The sequence below is a fragment of the Pituophis catenifer genome, unplaced genomic scaffold (genome assembly GCF_029215685.1).
Source record: "Pituophis catenifer annectens isolate HBS135680 unplaced genomic scaffold, rPitCat1.0.hap2 SCAF_1, whole genome shotgun sequence".
In the NCBI taxonomy this organism is placed as follows: Eukaryota; Metazoa; Chordata; class Lepidosauria; order Squamata; family Colubridae; genus Pituophis; species Pituophis catenifer.
In genome coordinates, this window is record NW_027256881.1 from 245,215,649 (window position 1) to 245,234,498 (window position 18,850).

The window sequence follows — 18,850 nt, forward strand, 5'->3', positions numbered from 1 at the left end:
GTGACTATGAATTCTAGTCCTACCATAGACCGGGACTTTAGCCAGTAAGTTTCGCTCAGCTCTAAGAAAGAGGCAACAGCAAGCCATTTCTGAAATTTTCCAAGAAAATGACAAGAACTTATCCAGGCAGTTGCCAAGAATCAAGACTGAATCAAAAAAATAAAAGTATATTTAAGCAGTAATTGTTCATACCTTTTATTCAGATTATTCACCATTTGTATGGGTTTACCAACTAGATATTTAAAATAAAGCCATTAGCTTTTTAATTATAGAGTAGGAAGTTGGACAAAGAACAAATAATACAAGTTGAATAGCATCTATAGATTCTATTGTATTATGTTGTTATATTTTTATCCTGTGTGAATAATTCATTTGCCCAAGCCTTTTCTTAATTTTATTAGTGTCTTGAAAATTGTCCTCTATTCAGCAATGTGCTACTGAACAAATATTATTCTCCTGATTTAACTTCAAGAATCTGGATGTTCTTTTTTGGATTTTTTTTAAGATAAATGGAATAACTTCCTGTTCCTTGTCCCAGGGAGACTGAGCAAGATATAGCAATATATGGACAGACGGAGAGGGAGACAGAGAGGGAGGGAGGGAAAGTTTTATTAAATTTTTCTTTTATATGCATATTTTATGAACAGAGTATTGACTAGGTCACATTTTATACAATTTATAACATAGTTAGATATTGATTTTTATAATCTATTCCTATCTTCTTTTTTGTTTTTTCCAAATACAATTTACGTATTTCAATTTCTGCCATGATATTCTTTTTCCCTACGTTTTCTTATCTTAATCTCTTCTTAATACATAATATATAAACAATATAACTATCCGCCCTTCAAATCCTAATTTCTTAGCATTACTTCAATTAATTATCTTATTTCTCCATTAATAACATATATTTCTCAAAATCCCCATCACATTTTTTGGTTATAAACAATGTACTTCATCTTATTCAATTTTTACATTGAAACCCTTTAACTTGACCTTCCACATTTTATCTTAATCTCTTCTAAATACATAATAAGCAATATCACTATCCGCCCTTAATTCCTGATTTCTTATTATAACATCAATTAATTATTTTATTTAATCATTTACAACATATTATTTCAAAAGCCCCATCACACTTTTTTACATTTCAATTTTATCTCTTAATTTTAGTTATTTTCATAATTGAACCAAATTACCACTTCATATTTCATCTACTGTTCATTTTGCAATACACAAATGAAACCATTTTTAAGCCTAAAGCAGAACAGAAATAGATTTTATAAGGAACAAAGAGTTGTACCCAAATCCCATTATCAGTTTCTTTATGATATGCAATCTGTGTGGACTTCCTGTATTTGTTGGAATATGCTATTTAATTGTTCTCACATAGAAGAGAAGTCTGCTAATTATGGGTATAAATAAATATACAAAATGCTGAAACGTGTGCATATGCATATTTGTGTGCTAAGATGTTAAGTGCAAGACCATCTCATCCAGCTCCAGACCTGTTACATATGATACTCCTATACCTGTTCAGACATGACAGCAAAATGTTTGATGATGGTTCAGCACATTGATAACAGACAAAAAACAAAGAGAACCAAAGTCTCTTCGACATCCCAGCTTGCTTTTCCCTTTTCTTCATCAAACTTGGTTCAAAATGAGCATTTTGTATCCATGGTTATTCTGTTCTATTTTCCCTGACAAATCTCAAGGACAATATTTTTTCCCACCCATCTGTTAAAAAAATGATATAATTGTGAATTTAATAAGCAGTAAATATTAAAGACACGTTCAGATACTGGTTTGATACAGTGAAATACATGTAGGTTTCTTATTTTGTCTTTTTCCATTCTATATTATTTTTCCCAACTCTTCCAAATTGGGCACAACTCTGTCTGCTACTGTCAGATTCCCTGTCCTGTATCCTTTGACAATGCTTATACCCATACTAGTACATTTTCATATTCATAAGGGAAAAAAAACCCTCCAGTCAACCTATCTCCCCCAGGAAGCCATTTTAGGTGTTTTTGAGTAGTGATGACGAGTCTTTCCCTTCCTGCTTTGAATCATTATTCCAGCCTCAGTTTTAACACAAGTAGTTGCTGTGTATCTCTCTTCCATTACCTGAAAAATTATTGGAGAGCAAAAGTGGCCTAAAAACCAAGAGATGGTGATTTCTAGTCCCCCTTTAGGCATGAAATTTGGCTGGATGACTTTGGGTCAGTCACTCCCTCACAACCCAAGCCAACTCACACTACTTTGAACTGTGCAAACCTGAGTTATACAAAATAAAGGCAGCATTTAACAACAACAACAGTAAGAATAAGAATATATCAAGAAACAAAGCACTTTTTTGCATTTTGCAGTCTGTTGTTCCCAAGAATTGTGTAAACTAGTAGCAACCTATGTTAAAATATTTACTAGTGTACCTTGTAGCTTATTGTTGTCTTTTGTTTGCTGTGGGAAGTGCTTGAATGTTTATTAATTTCTGGCACACCTTCCACTTCATCAGTGCTCAAGCTTCTGTGTTTTATTTTCTTTAATTTTAATTCCTGTTTTCGTAGACTTAATTAAAATTCAGAATCTGCATTGTGCATTCCCTAGGCTTACAAAATGTCACCAGAATGTAACAGAAAATTTCTACTTTCAGATTGTGACGTCAGCATCTACTGATCTCCAGGATTATACTTACTACTTTGTCCCTGCTCCATGGTTGTCTGTGAAGCTTTTGAGATTGTTGCAGTGCTATCCTCCGCCAGGTGAAGTAATGAAAAACTGTCATAGTTTCACACTTCCTTTAATTAGCAAAGAACAGCTAATAGCATTTGAAATGTATGTCTGTGATCATGGAGATTGCAATGTATCAGAAACTAGAATAGCTATGTGCATGTTCACATATGCTCAAAATCACTGTTTCCCTTTTGAATCCAAACTACTGTAGGGTGATGTTGTTGTTGTTTTAAATAAATACAACTGGCTGAACAAGCATACCTGGTTCTCAGTATTTTGGAACAAATACAGCTTGGCTGAAACAACATTACCTGGATCCAACTCCTTTAACGGATACTGTTTGGCTCTTTCTTTGGTCTACCGCCATTTGGCTATTTTAAACAAGTGATTTAAATGAAGGCATAGATGAAATTCTTACAGATTTATAGGAAACTGAAAGCCCTGAGAGATCCCTGGCCTCATAAAAGACAGAACAAAAATTAAAAGCAATTTCTGGGCCAAACCTTCAAGAGGCAATTCAGCCTCCATAAATTCAGAAAATATTCAGCAAAGAAGTACAAATTGGAAGAGATCAGGCATGGTAGCAGTATATGTGGAAAAGACACTCTGGTTAATCTCAAGTGGTGCATGAGCTGTCAATGTGATGCTATTATTAAAATGCAGTCGTAAGATGTGATATCAAACACATAGTTTCCAGAACTTGAAACAAAACTTATATCATATTCTACACTCTTCTGGCTGCTTCTGGAATATAGTTCTGGGACATTGCTTTTAAAAATTGTTTACAAATTGGAAAAATGCAAAAGAAGAGAGGAATTTGTGGAACTGCCCAATGAGACGCTTGTGGATATATTTATCTTGGAGAGCTTAAGATGAATGAAAGATGCAATTAGAGTTTTCAGGTAACTGAGGTTTGCCATTCAGAGGAAAAAGCAAATGCACCCAAGCACAATGTTAGGTTAGACATAACAGGAAAACAGATTTGAATTAAACTTTAGGCAAAAAATAGTAACTGAATATTCTTAGAAATGCTAAGCAGAGACTAGATCATATCATTCATATATATATATATTAAGTGCTATATTTGCTGTTTGTGTTGGAGGTCACTTCCAGATAACATCTGGAATAACATCTCCTGCAAGTATAACATTCCTGAATCCCATATGTGCATCTTGCTCTTGTGGGGGGCATAACTATTTCAACAATTTAAAAACAAGTGTCCTCCCATTGTGTCAAAACATGATTGGCTGGGAACTGTTCCCCTGCACTTAAATTCAATTTGTCTTATTTGTCTCCAATATTGTCAAATAGTCTAACACCAATTAGTTGTAATATAGACAGAAATGATGACTGTTGGATTATAGCTTATTAAACAAGGATGGATTTCTCAGCATTCCTGATCCTTATTTGCCTGATGCTAATAAGCAGACTGGAGAGAATCTTTCTCTACTTTTTTCATTTTGACAAACCTACCGAGCTCTGAGGAGCATTGTGGTGCAGGAAGATACTCTGTGGAATTTTTGTTTTGGTTTACTGCTGCCACAAACTTGAGCGTTGCATGGAAGCTGCTGTTGTTTTTTTCACTTAAAAATGTGACTTTCTGCATTTTTCACACACTTAGGATTGAAACTATTTAATTCTGTGTATTGTATTGAAGCTAACAGCTGGCTAGATCAGAAATCATTAGGTACTCTATACTTGCAGGATATGTTATTCCATATGTTATCTGGAAATAGTTTTTCAGTGAGACATTTAAAAGGCATATAGTAATTGTATAATTTTGCATTGTTCAGTGAATTTGCCTAATGAGTTTCTTTCTCCCAGAAGACCCTTCCGTTCGAGGACGTCTCACAGAATGTCTGGAAACTATTCTTAACAAAGCTCAAGAACCTCCTAAGTCAAAGAAAGTGCAGCATTCAAATGCAAAGAATGCTGTATTGTTTGAGGCGATTAGTTTAATTATCCACCATGACAGGTAAGCTTTGGAGAAAAACTCTGCTGTGAAAACTGGTGTGCCCTTTTAAAACCGCCCTGAACTGTGTAATTGCATGTCACTTCAAAGACCTGTTCGGTGGCAATTTCTAACTCGAACCTTACCAAATTGGAAGAATTAGGAGCTGTTCGAACAACAATTTTAAGTGATTCTAAAGTTAAGCCAACAGGGGTAATTCATGCTAGAAGACACTGTAACCCACAACACGCCATAACGATCTGGTTCTCCCACTCTGTTGCTGGTACCTGAATTAGTATTTTCTTTCTTAAAAAACAAGAAAGGAAGCAAACATGCAGGGTGTGGAGAGATTACTTGAGTCCTTTGTTTTACTTTTAAAATGAGCTCTCTGCATGCCTGAAGCATAGGGGAAAAAAGGAGTATATAGGAGTGGCTCTGTTTGCAGCTTATTCCTGAACTAAACTTTGTTTTCCTGGAAGACTTACTGGTTGCTTAATCAAGGAGCCACATGCCAGCTAACATAAATTACGGTTTCATGTGGTTCCCTGCCTTAACCTCAATCTGGATTTATTTTCTGGTTTAACCATGATCCTAAACTGAAACACAGTTTGTTTAGCATGTTGTGTGAATCAGGTGCAACCAATGTGGGGAGACAGGAAAGATATTTTAAGCAGATATTTTTCCTATTGAAATTGTATTCCATTTCAGAACTCTACCTAAAAGGATGACTTGAAAATGAGTCTCAGTCACACATCTTCTCAAGTGACAGCACAATAGGGCATCTCAAACTTAACTTTGCTCTGTGCCCTATAATGACAGTCTTGAATTCATGTAGTTTCCCTTGAGAGCAGTGGTGGGTTTCAACCGGTGTTACCGCCGATTCGCTTCACGCACACGATTTGGGCACAATTTGCAAGATAACATCTACATTTATTGGTGGCTGGAAAACCCTTATGATGTTTTGCGTAAAAATTTTAAAAAATGAACTTGTGATTTATGGTTTTGATCTTCAGACACGATAAGAGTATAGAAAGAAGAGAATCATGATGTAACTTGAGAGAGAGAAGTTAAAATATAATTGTACTTAATAACTTGTTGTGAAGAATATCAGAAAATACTTCTTTATGCCTTTATATCGTTCTTTTTTCCCCACTTTTTTCTTTTTTTACTACACTTTTAGCTTTTTTCTATTTCTTCCTTTTTCACATTCTTTGTTCTAATATAATTTGTAGTAGTACTTATTCTTGATATTCTGTGTGTGTGCCAATGGTGGGTTCCTCCCAGTTCGGCCTGGTTCTCCCGAGCCAGTAGAGGTGACGATATGACATCACCGAACTGGTTCTGCCCCCCCGCCTCACCCCCACCCCCTGTGTCCACCCCCTCACCCCCCCCACATTATTCTTACCTTTTATTTGGCCCCACCCCCAATCTATTGCTGCCTCCTGAGTCCCATCTGATGGCTAGAGGGGAAAAAACTGTTTAAACTCTTGCCGTGGGGCTTCAAAGGGCTGCCCTACAACTGATCAGTGTTAAAAGAAAACAAATGAATAGACCAGTGCCTGCAAAAATACATGAGTAGATCAGTGCCTGCAAAAATAAATGGGTAGATCGGTACAGCTCTGCAAGCAGTTAAAAGCCTGGTAGACCAGTACCTCTGCTAAATCCTAAATAATTGTCACATGACCATCAAGCCACACCCACAAAATAAGCCAGCCCACAGAACCGGTAGTAGAAAATTTTAGAACCCACCCCTAGTGTGTGCGTGTGTGTATATGTATATATACCATCACTAGAACATCAGGATTATACTTAATTGACTGTATTACCCAAAAATGCACACTCCCAGCCATTATGAAATGCTCTGTGAAAATGATACAGGTAAATCTTCCTGCTTTAAAATAGAATTATACTTATTATTATTACTAACATTCAGAAGATATTAGCTGCACTTTTAATGGTAGTGAAGGTACCTTATAATGCTCTCACTAATGCTCTCTAGTATGTGCTACTGATTGTTACAGTTTAGTTATCTTTTTACATTCTCTCTTCTGCCTAGTGAACCAAACCTGCTTGTTCGTGCCTGTAATCAGCTAGGCCAGTTTTTGCAACACCGGGAAACTAATCTTCGTTACTTAGCATTGGAAAGCATGTGCACGCTTGCCAGCTCTGAATTTTCACACGAGGCTGTGAAAACACACATAGAAACAGTGATCAATGCACTGAAGGTAACGTTTGGTTCTATATTGCCTACAACCCTGATTCTTCTGCTTAATTGATTTTTTGATTTTATTTGTTTAAATCATTTATAGAGCTGCCTATCTTATCAGCTCTGGGCAACTCCCAATCAAAAGTTAAAACAGCATAAAAGTCATATTCAAACAATGAAACTAAACACATAAAAACAACAAAAACCTAGCACCACATCAAACTTCTGATATGCATTTTATTGGTTTTTCTAAATAGTTATCTCCAAGTTTTTATTCAACTATTACAGGCTATGAAAATGTTTTTTCCTTGCAACCTCTTTAAAACATTTCATAACCCACAATAAGGTTCAAGTTTTTTCCAATTAGGCTATGCTTGAACTGTAGCTCCCATTCTGTACTGCTGTATCAAAATTTAGCAAGTAGAACAATGCTATGTTGGTAATTCTAAAAGGAGCACTCTCTACCTATGAAGATGCAGAAAAGAGAGGGAAAAGATAAGAGAGCAACTCCGGAGGAAGGAAGAAAAGTGAAAGTTTATAGTGTGGGAGTTCCCTGCTTTCTGAAAATGTGTGACTCTTGCATGATTAAAGCTAGGGCTGAACCTAACCACAGATAGACAATAATTTAGAAAGAGCACATTCATTCCACAGGGAGTGAAATTGGGAATAGTTTGTACACTCCATTCTTTCATCTTCCATTTTTCTGCTATACCTCGATTCCTGTTCCTTCCTTGTCCGTTCTCCCCATTAGTATTGGCCTGATCTGGCCCTTGCTATTCTGTTGTTTGAGGCAAAAAGAAATGAAAAGCTCCCTCCTACACCTTGTACAAATGGCCAGATGGCCCACTTTGAATCTATCTTCAGAACTGAAGATGGAATATTGTCCTTTGCTGCACCTGGACATATCAGTTAGCTTGGAGTAGGGCTGTCAAACTCGATTTCATTGAGGGCCACATCAGGGTTGTGTTTGACCTTGGGTGGGGGGGCGGGGTGTATGTGGCCAGCTTGATGTCATTCGTGTCAGGGGCGCCTAGGATGGCCCGAGCACTCTGCCAGCGAAAACAGGCTCCCAAGCTGTGTTCGACGGCCTCCTGCAACCCTCTGCCAGTGAAAATGGAGCTGGGGGGGGGGTGCACACAGCCCTCCCAAGCTCCATTTTCGCTGGCATAGGCACTGCAGCCTGCAGGCCAGATCTAAGCACCCGCAGGCTGGATCCGGCCCGTGGGCCTTGAGTTTGACACCCCTGTCTTGGAGGACGATGAACAGGCAGTAAGACGTACAGTTTTCTCTTCTTTGCTATTGCTACTGTCTAAGCAAGTACATTATATAGAGCTGGCCCTATTATTAGGTTAGTGCATCTCATTTAATCCTGGATTCTTTCTAATCAGTTCAAGAAAGATTTTTTGGATAAGGAAAGATACTGGCCTTTATTCTTTATTTCATCTCTACTTTAAAGAGTTTCTGAGGACTCTGTGCAGTGAACATATATTTTTAATTCATTGAATCATCTTCTACTTTATCTTAAAGTACCTGAATGGAACTTTAATTCCCCTGGCAATAAAACTACTCTTTCAGACACTGTACATTAATAGGCATTTTATGCTAAGTACTATTTAGACTTTTTGATGTCATGACAAAATTGCCTATTATTCACTCTGGTTCAATTCTCAGTATCTCAATATTCTCAAAGTCCCATGATATACATGTGTGTTTGAAAATTATTTACATATTTTCCCCCTAAATTTTTATGCTATAATTATGATGCTACTTCTAGACTGAGAGAGATGTAAGTGTACGACAAAGAGCAGTGGATCTCCTGTATGCTATGTGTGACCGAAGCAATGCCCAACAAATTGTAGCTGAAATGCTGAATTATCTGGAAACGGCTGATTATTCTATTAGAGAAGAAATCGTAAGTTTTTAAAAATGTATCTTAGTTTTTATTGCATGCTGTGCATGTAACATGACAAGGTTTTATTTTGTTTTGGCTATCTACATATACTGAAGAATTTCAATAGCAATTAAACTTATTTCAAAAAAATATAACAATGAAGTTAGAAATAGTTTTGGGGCAGCAATTATTGTTACTAGTTGGAGTTTGAAATATGGTGCTCTGACACTTACACTATTCAGAGGTGTAACTAACATGTAGGCACATTAGTTAGGACAGGGGTCGGCAACCTGCTGCTCTGGAGCCGCATGTGGCTCTTTTATCCCTCTGCTGCAGCTCCCTGTTGTTGGTCAGCTCCACAATTGATAATCGGTCTTTCGGTTAGGACAGGTAGAGGAAAAAGGACGCTGCACTAGGAGGAGACTCGATGGTGGGGGAACCGGATTTCCAGTCGGCACAGGAAAAAGGATGCCACGCTAGGAGGAAACTATGGTGGGGAAACAAGACTTCCAGTCGGCTCCAGAATTGAATGGGGGGCTTCCGGTTAGGACTTTTGTGGCTCTTTGAGTGTTTAAAGTTGCTGACCCCTGAGTTAGGGAATGGTCATACATGGAGTTTAGTGTTATAGTAAGAATTCCTCCCTATTCAATTCGGCATTATTTTTCTTCTGAACAAAAGACCTGGTGCCGGCATTGCTCAGTTCGTTAAACTGTCTATGCAAACTGCTTATTGTCAAAAAAATTTTGCATTTGATTAGAATATTTGTAGAACTATCCTATATCAGGTCTTTGTTATTAGTTCAAAGATAAATGTTAATTTGTGTTGTACTAAATGACTTATTTGTTTTTGTAACTGCTAAAATAAGAAGGTAACCGATATTCCTTTCTCTCCCTCCCTCCTTTCCTTCCTTCCTTCCTTCCTTCCTTCCTTCCAGGTACTCAAAGTTGCAATTCTGGCTGAGAAATATGCAGTGGACTACACCTGGTATGTGGATACCATACTGAATTTGATTCGAATTGCCGGTGATTACGTTAGTGAAGAAGTGTGGTACAGAGTAATTCAAATAGTAATTAACAGAGATGATGTGCAAGGATATGCTGCAAAAACAGTTTTTGAGGTAAGACTATTGTTTGGCAGTCTTTTCTACCAACTAGTTGTTTAATTCATAAATAGAAGACAAGTAGTTATGGCAGGGGTGAAATGCTCCCAGTTCGGACCGGATCGCCCGATCTGGTAGCAATGGCAGCGGGTGGTTCGGAGAACCGCTAGCAAAAATCCCTGCCCCCCCCCCCATGCCCAGCTGAGCCGCGCGATCATCAGAGGCTGTTTCTTTTTTATTGTTAAAAGCATTTTTTTTATAACCTCTTCAGCCGAAAAAATGCTTTTAAAAGTAAAAAAAAAAAAAAAGCCTCTGATGATTGCGCAGCGCAGCTGGGATTGTCAGAGGGTTTTAAAAGCATTTTTTCCTACAACCTCTTCGGCTGAAGAGGTTGTAGGAAAAAAAATACCTTTAAAAGCCTCTGATGATCCCAGCTGAGTTGCCTGATCATCAGAGGCTTTTAAAAGCATTTCTTTCTGCAACCTCAGAACCAGTAGTAACAAATTTTACATTTCACCACTGAGTTATGGGGAGAAGCTATTTTAAATGGGACTTTCTCTTTTTTTACTTCTTGTATTTCTATCTCCTTGCATTTGTTTTATCAGTTAATTTAAAAAAAAATAATTATCTGGATCTAATATTTCTTCATAATTTTCGTATTTTTAATATCATCTAATGTTAATATGTACTTATGAAATATTAATAGGTAGCCTGTAAGTAATATTTTTTGGTAAATGAGATAAGAGCTTTCTAAAAAAAGGAGAAATGGTATCTAATGGTTTATTACTTTAAAAAATATGCAGTATGATTACTTTTTTGAAAATGTATTGTGCTTTTATGAATGTGTAACTTTACAAAAGGGGAGTCAGGGTGATATTAGAAATTTATCCTGTCAAGACACTTCTGTCATTTGAGGACATAGCATTCATATTGGCCTATTATAATTTTAAAGGTCTAATTTGGCCCAGCCACCTTAGAGAGAAGCTCTAGGACTTATTTATGCTGGGCTCCAGTATTAAGAACAAAATTCTTCTGGTTTGACAACTGGTCAAACAGATCTCAGCTTCTCTATCCTGATCAAAAGCCAAATGGCACTTGTCAAGGTCGGCTAGTAATGAAGAGTCATATACTTGGAACTCCGCCTTTACCTGAAGATGTAGGATAAAACCTTGCTTGGAGAGAGTTTTCATGGAAGTTATATGCTATTCTTAACACAGTGAAGGTATTCTTATTGCAGGTAACAAGTCATCTTTCATGTGTCTAACCCCTAAGTAATGATCCATTTTTCTATCAAAAGCTATGACATACAAAGGACCATTTTTTATTAGCACTGTGTGGGGCCAAGGTCATTGGAGGGAATAAAGGTAAAGGTAAAGGTTCCCCTCGCACATATGTGTTAGTTGTTCCCTACTCTAGGGGGCGGTGCTCATCTCCGTTTCAAAGCCGAAGAGCCAGCGCTGTCCGAAGACATCTCCATGATCATGTGGCCAGCATAACTAAATGCCAAAGGCACACAAAATGCTGTTACCTTTCCACCAAAGGTGGTTCCCATTTTTCTACTTGCATTTTTTTACGTGCTTTCAAACTGCTAGGTTGGCAGAAGCTGGGACAAGTAACGTTAGCTCACCCCATTATGCGGCACTGGGGATTCAAACCACTGAACTGCCGACCTTTCAATCAACAAGCTCAGCATCTTAGCCACTGAGCTACCGCGTCCCAACCTTGGAGGGAATAGTCAGACTCAAAAGCAGGCAGGAAACTCAATTTTCTATTTCTATCTTATTTTTTCCCCTTTTTTCCTACCTACTCAGTACGTAGTTAGGGAAGGGACAGGGCATAACCTCAAGCAGTTCAATTAATTGCCTGCAAAGGTTTTTTGATTCTGGTATAATTGTAAAGGTGCAGAAAAGATGTATTTAAGAATGGAACTTATTTATTAAAAATAAATACCAATAACTTATTCTCTACTAAAGATAAATGAGCATTATAAAGGTGTTTACCAAATGAAGTTGCTCTCCTTTGAAGTATCTTGTAAATTATGGGATAAATTATTTTAAAAGTGTTGATTGTAGAATAGCTAATAAACATTTTAAAACTGTGTATAATCAATTGGGGAGGGTGGAGTGTGTTTCCTTATTTTGCAATTTGTTTCCTTGAACAGATTTCTCTGGTTGATCTTGGCCGTAATCTTGCCATATGGCAGGGGTGTCAAACTTGCAGCCCCGCAGGCCGAATGCATCACACGCTGGCCATGCCCACCCCCGGTTTAGTGAAGGGGGGGGGAAAGTTGTGATACGTCATGTGACGATGCCGTGACAACATGAGTTTGACACCCCTGCCCTATGGATTAACTCTTAATTATTGGGGGGGGGGGGTTGTGTGTGGGTCTATTCCAAAGGCAGAATGTGGATCTAAGTATAAATAAGAACACCTCTACAGTTTTGGGGAAAAAAACCCAACAGGGTTACCAATAAATAATTTTTCCTGATTGTATAACTTTTGTGTTCCATATACATCTGGACCCTAAGAGGAGGTTATGCACATAACAGGCTATATATATATTTCTTTTCATATTAGACCAGATTTCCCTCTGCACTAGATATTTATGTACACACTTTCCGAGTCGGTAATATATTTATGTTTCCCAAATGCCTTTTTCAACAGGCTCTCCAAGCACCAGCATGCCATGAAAACTTGGTCAAAGTGGGTGGCTATATTTTGGGAGAATTTGGAAACTTGATTGCTGGGGATCCAAGATCCAGGTAAAAACACTATAATATCATCTGTAGCATAATCACACTGAGAGCCAGCTCAGGCCTCATATGACTAAGTGTGTATTTGGCTCTAGTTATCCCAGTTTTAGTCCAATCCCCTAACCAGTATACCATTACTGACTTTTTAAGAAGTAAGATAACTATCTCCAGCATGATCCCGTGTAACCAGATTTTATTCAGATTATTTCTCTCGTTAAAGCAGAGGTAAGCAATGTATTTGGGATAGTAGGCACATCTATCTTTTTCAGAGATTTGATTTCAGCATACTGCTGGCCTATATTTTTTAAAAGAAAATATTTAAAAAATAAAGTTACAGTTTTTTAAAAAATATATGAGAATTAAGAGAAATGTCCACAGATACATTTATACACAGATACACAAATCCACCCCTGGTTTGAATATTAAAACAATAGAAGCCATTAGAACGGAAAAAGTAGAATCGCATAAATTAGAAATTTAAAATGCCCAGCAGCAGAAATGTCTTCATTTCAAAACGCAATATTAGGATTTTCATGCTGAACTCCTTCCCCTTCCGCCCATCAAACAAATCATTGTGGATAGACTGTTAGCTCTGACTCTGTTTTCTTTCTCTCGCCAAGTCCTCTCATCCAGTTCAACCTGTTGCATTCAAAGTTCCACCTGTGCAGTGTCCCAACTAGAGCACTACTTCTGTCTACTTACATCAAGTTTGTAAATTTATTTCCTGAGATAAAAACTACCGTTCAAGATGTATTACGCAGTGACAGCCAACTAAAGAATGCTGACGTTGAGCTACAGCAGAGAGCTGTTGAGTACCTGAGGCTCAGTACAATTGCTAGCACTGATATTTTGGTATGTATGTGTGGTTTATTTATAGTTATAGTTACGAACCTTACCTTCAAAGATACAGTTCAGTTTTTTTTTATTTCTTAACAATATCAACACTTAGTGGTAGCTTTGAAGGCAGTTGCATATCTGTCTTCAACAGATCACAGTGACATCACCAGAGCTGAACTTGTGTGTGTGTGTGTGTGTGTAGATCTTACGCCCTGATAATCCAAGAAAGATCCATCTGCCCTTAGTATTTGGAATCAATGAATGGTGTGCAGGTAGTCCTTGACTTACGACCACAATTGAACCCAAAATTTCTGTTGCTAAGGGAGACATTTGTTAAGTGAGTTTTGCCCCATTTTATGACCTTTCTTGCCACAGTTGTTGAGTGAATCACTGCAGTGGTTCAATTAGTAACATGGTCATTAAGTGACTCTGGCTTCCCCCGTTGACTTTGCTTGTCAGAAGGTCACAAAAGGGGATAAATAGGAATCAGTGTCATAAATAGGAGTCAGTTGCCAAGCTTCTGAATTTTGATCCCATGACCACGGGGATGCTGCAATGGTCGTAAGTGTGAAAAACGATCATAAATCACATCTTTCAGTGCCATTGTAACTTTGAACGGTCACTAAGCGAACTGTTGTAAGGCGAGGACTGCCTGTAGTACTGCACTGGCCAGCTAGTTAAAAGCTACCGCAGCAGCAGCAGCAGCCCACTGTTCCTAAGCCAATGAGACACTGCTTTGTAGGTGCTCAGACAGTGCTGACACAAAGCAAGTACTTTTATGAAATTAGTGCCCTTAAAGGAGGCGTCTGATTCCTTCAGTCACCTGCTGCTTACACCTTTTCCCTTTAGAATGGTGCATCGCTTCCATGGCTGCTGACTAATTCAGAAGAGGAAAGGGGTGGAAACAGTAGTAATGGTAGAGGAAGTAGAGATAGTGAAGAGGAGGAGTTGCAGATGGTGATATTCCCACTGCTTAAAAGCAAGACTGAGGGTTGGTTTACCTTTAAATGTTATGGGACTACTGAATAGTGATTTGCTTATTTAGCCAAAGTAAGGGCCAACCTCTATCTTCTTTCTTTCCTCATGGTTTTGGGGGAGACCCCTGCAACGGTACACACCTCCACACCTTCTGCCTGGCAATTCGTAATTGCTCCCTCTTATAGTGGTGCCCCTTTTCAGCAACATTTCCAGCCAGTTTCTACCTTGTCTCTACTTGCTGCTGTTGAACTATCTGCCCACGTCCATTTTCTTTGCAGAGCTCCTTATTAGGAACTCCGAAGTGGAGAATTGACTGACATTCTGGCTTCCACACTTGACAGACATGGTCTCTGTGCTTGGCGTGAAAAGAGCCTTTTAGGAAATCACCGAGGAGGGGAGAATTAGTGAATTTCTCCACTCTCTCCCAAGGGCCACCCAGAGGACGAAAAACGGTTAATATGGTTAGCATTCAGGTGGCCTTCAGGACTTTAAAAAAAGAGAGAGAGAAAGAGATCCACTCCTGACTTAGACAAAGCTGTTGTTATATGTTCAGAGGTCAAAGCATGTTTCTTAACATTTCCAAAATGTGGCTCGGTTTCTTTTTTAAGGCAACGGTGCTAGAAGAAATGCCTCCGTTTCCAGAGAGGGAATCCTCCATTCTAACCAAGCTGAAAAAGAAAAAAGGTCCCAATACAGTTACTGATTTGGAAGAAACCAAAAAGGAAAGAAGCTCGGATATCAATGGTAGCACTGAAGCCACCCTTGTAAATGCAAGCACAGCGGTAGGTTTATAGTGCATGTTTTTGCTGTTTGGGGGGGGGGGGGCAGAGCGCAGCGGCGGAGGAATATCACCCTTGTGTAGACATTGATACTTAAGCAATTTCAGACTTTTACTGCCACATTGCCAATAATTTGATTATTATTGGTTCTGGCCTTTACATGCCTTTAATTTTATGTGTTTTATTAATGCAACCTTACTTTAACATTTTTATAACTATTTTCTGAGCGATAATTTATAACATCACCACCACCCCCCTTGCCAAGAAATCATCTTTGATTTGTTTTTATCATAGATGAGTCATGTTTTGCTTAATAAATATAAATATTTACTTTGTGTATGCAAAGTCACACACTCAGTTAATATTGATCACTAGACTCACAAATAGAATAATACATAAAGACAACATAAGAATGTCTTATGAGCGAATGCAGAGATACAAGTTTTCCCATATTTCCTGTACTTTTAGCCGCTACTATTCTCAGACTGACACCTGAATCGATGGTTTTAATTCCATATTAGGGTTTGCATTCATTTTGTGTGTAATGGGCTGTGCACATGGGCTTTTTCCTTTACATTCCCACCATCAGGAGCTCTGAGTCTGTTGCTCAAGTTTAACATCAACAGAACTCAAAAGTCCTGCTTGATCAGATTCTGCAGCTGGAGAGCTACTCGTGTTCAGGTGCCTCCAAAGAGAAGCTCACCTTGGACCTTTCCAGTCAAATCTGCAGGGTCTAAATATGGGAGGCCAAAATGGAACGTGTGAGAATAGAAATTGGGAATCCTGCCTATATCTTTTCCACATGGAGTCTGCACGTTTTCAGAGAAACATGAAAAGAGATCTTCCATTTTATGATGACCATTCACTTTGGAGACAGACTAGTTTCTTCTGTTTACTTTAATCTCTCTCTCCCTCTTCCCCCCCCTCCCATGTGAGTGTGTGTGTGTACTAAATTAAGGATCTTTTAAAAACTTTAGTACCATAGTTATTTTAAAGGCAACATGGAAAAGCAGTGCTTTAACTTTAAAATGTGTGGATCACAATCCCCAGATCTGTCCAGCCAGGAAGTTGAAATTTTTTAGTTGAAGGCATGTATCTTAAAGTTGCCAAGTTTGAAAAAGATTGTGGTATAGCACCTGATCTTTCATAAACAGAACGGGTGGGAGGAAGACGGTATCTTGGCTCTGTATTTTTTTATCATTTAAAACACTTGTTGTTCCTTGCAGTCTACTCCATCTCCTTCAGCAGACCTGTTAGGTCTTGGTGCAGCTGCAGTCACAAATTCTGTTCCTGCAACCTCAAGTGGTAGCTTGTTAGTAGATGTGTTTTCAGACAATTCTGCAAATCCTGCATCACTTGCTCCTGGTTCAGAAGACAACTTCGCAAGGCATGTGATAAATCAGTGCTTCCATTTCTTCTCTTCTTATTCCTTCCAGGATTTACTCAATGTAGTTCTTCTCTATTTCCATGAAGTTACAAAACTGTTTGTTACTTTAAGTGTCATTGACTTGTTTTTCCAAAAATAGGATTGGCTAATTTCTATATCCTCCAGATGATAGGCTGGATTATTGCTATAGAGAAAAGACCAGCTCTAAACTTGGCAGTTGCTATTGGTATAGAGCTTCTAATTAAGGCAAATGTTCATTCAGTCCTATATACCATGAATGTACATGTTTCCATATATGTTATTAGAGAGGATAAATATTTTGATCAGATTACCTATCCTGCTCAGAATAATTTTTCTATAATTGGAAAACTTTTTCCCCTCTAGGGCGAAAATTCAGTCTGTAATCTATCTAGATTTTTATTTCTTCTGTTACTCTTGAGTACATCTCTATCTGTATTTCCTCTCCAAGATAGACTGGAAGGATGTATAAAATTGTTTAAATATAATTTCACTAATGCAGCTATTTCTTTATTTCTAGGTTTGTCTGCAAAAACAATGGGGTCCTGTTTGAAAATCAGTTACTACAGATTGGTCTGAAATCTGAATTTCGTCAGAACCTGGGTTAGTTTATAGGTTATAATGAGCTGAAATTGTGATAATTGCTGTCTTAGATCTGTTTTAAAAAAAGTTATAATGGTTTTCAGTTTAAAGGTAATTTCTTTTATTCCTAAAGAGTTGCCCATAAAAAAGGTTTCCTTCAGAAAGTGAAGATTTTCAGGGATGCAAATCCTTGTATCCTATCACTTGATGAGTAGAAAGCTTCTGTAACTAACAGCTGCATACAGGAGGTCCTCAGTTAACAACAGTAATTTCTGTCACTAAGCAATGTGGTCATAAGGCACAATGTTGTGTGACCCTATAACTTAGCAATAGTAATCCCATTGCTGTTCTTAAGCAAGGTCGTTGAGGATTGTTAAGCAAGGACCTCACAGGACTGCGACATAAGAAAAAGTGGGAATCCAGAAGTGTTTTCTTATGCTGTTGAAATTGCATCCCAGTCAAGGAGACTGGCAAGTGAGCGAGAGATAAAGGTGGGTGGATCAGCGCTACAGAGTACGGGCAGGTGCTATGGAGTCTGAGATCCCCTGGAGAAAAAGCAGCTGGAACAACTTGTGACCTTCTGCCAGCTTCCTCATTGACTTTGCTTGTAAGAAGCCAGCAGGGAAAGAGGTAAATGATAATTGTGTGATTGCAAGATGCTGCAACCATCTTAATGGCAAGTCAGTTGCCAAAGGCCCAAATTGCAATCACTTGACTATGGGGATGCTGCACCAGCCATAACTTTGAGAACTGGTGGTAAAACCCTGTTCTTCAACATCAGTTTTAATTTCAAACAGTCACCGAATGAATGGATGTAATCTGAGGATTACATGTATTTTAAAACTATCTATAATGGTTTCTACGTTTCCCAAGTAACCATCAAGCACATAACATTCGTTTTGAAAAAACAAATAACCATTCATTTTCTGCTCAAAAACTCACTTCACAATTTCACACGGCATTTTGAAAACATGATAAATACATTTTTGTGAGTATTTTTAAAAAGTTCTCAGTGGACTTCATCAGTAATGTGAATTGTATGATTGAGAAATTTTCTTCTTTCTTCTAGGTCGTATGTTCATATTTTATGGCAATAAAACCTCTACACCATTTTTAAATTTTGTTCCAACGTTAATCTGTTCAGATGATCTTCAGTCAAATATCCTTTGTCACTTATATAAATGAGCTATATTATATTCTAGACTACAAGAATACGTTTATGTGTTACACTATCATGCATTCTTTGTTAGTTTAGTACAATGCTCTTGCTGCTTTGTTTGCCTGGCATATGGCTTTAAAAAGCAGAAAAAATGCACGGAAAGAAAAACTTTCAAATTAGCAATATAATTATAAGAAACTGTAATAAACTAGTCTTGAGATTGTGCTTGTGTAAAAGAAAATCCGGACAATTTTTATTTAGCAGAGAGCATGATGCAAGGAGAGATTAAATCTGCTTAAATCTGTCAACATGTAGAGTCTGTGATGTTTTCCTCCATTAAGGAAAGAGAGATGGTGAAGATGGGGATCTGTACTGCACAATAAGAAGAGAAAGAGAGCTGAACTGAAAAAAAGTAAATTGTGGAAGCACTGAGAATATCTACCTAACTAATAAGAGAGAGATGCAAAATATGTC

General features: G+C 37.9%; 1 protein-coding gene across 1 annotated transcript in view; it reads left to right on the forward strand.

Moving 5' to 3' along the window:
• Positions 1-18,850, forward strand: part of AP2A2 (adaptor related protein complex 2 subunit alpha 2) — a 59,270-nt gene that overhangs the window by 31,871 nt on the left and 8,549 nt on the right. The window contains exons 7-17 of the mRNA XM_070932887.1: positions 2,657-2,765; positions 4,564-4,711; positions 6,744-6,912; positions 8,668-8,805; positions 9,719-9,901; positions 12,548-12,645; positions 13,257-13,488; positions 15,060-15,233; positions 16,457-16,617; positions 17,156-17,238; positions 18,287-18,376. Of these exons, the coding sequence (XP_070788988.1) occupies positions 2,657-2,765; positions 4,564-4,711; positions 6,744-6,912; positions 8,668-8,805; positions 9,719-9,901; positions 12,548-12,645; positions 13,257-13,488; positions 15,060-15,233; positions 16,457-16,617; positions 17,156-17,238; positions 18,287-18,376 (1,585 nt within the window). The remainder of the gene's footprint in view (positions 1-2,656; positions 2,766-4,563; positions 4,712-6,743; positions 6,913-8,667; positions 8,806-9,718; positions 9,902-12,547; positions 12,646-13,256; positions 13,489-15,059; positions 15,234-16,456; positions 16,618-17,155; positions 17,239-18,286; positions 18,377-18,850) is intronic.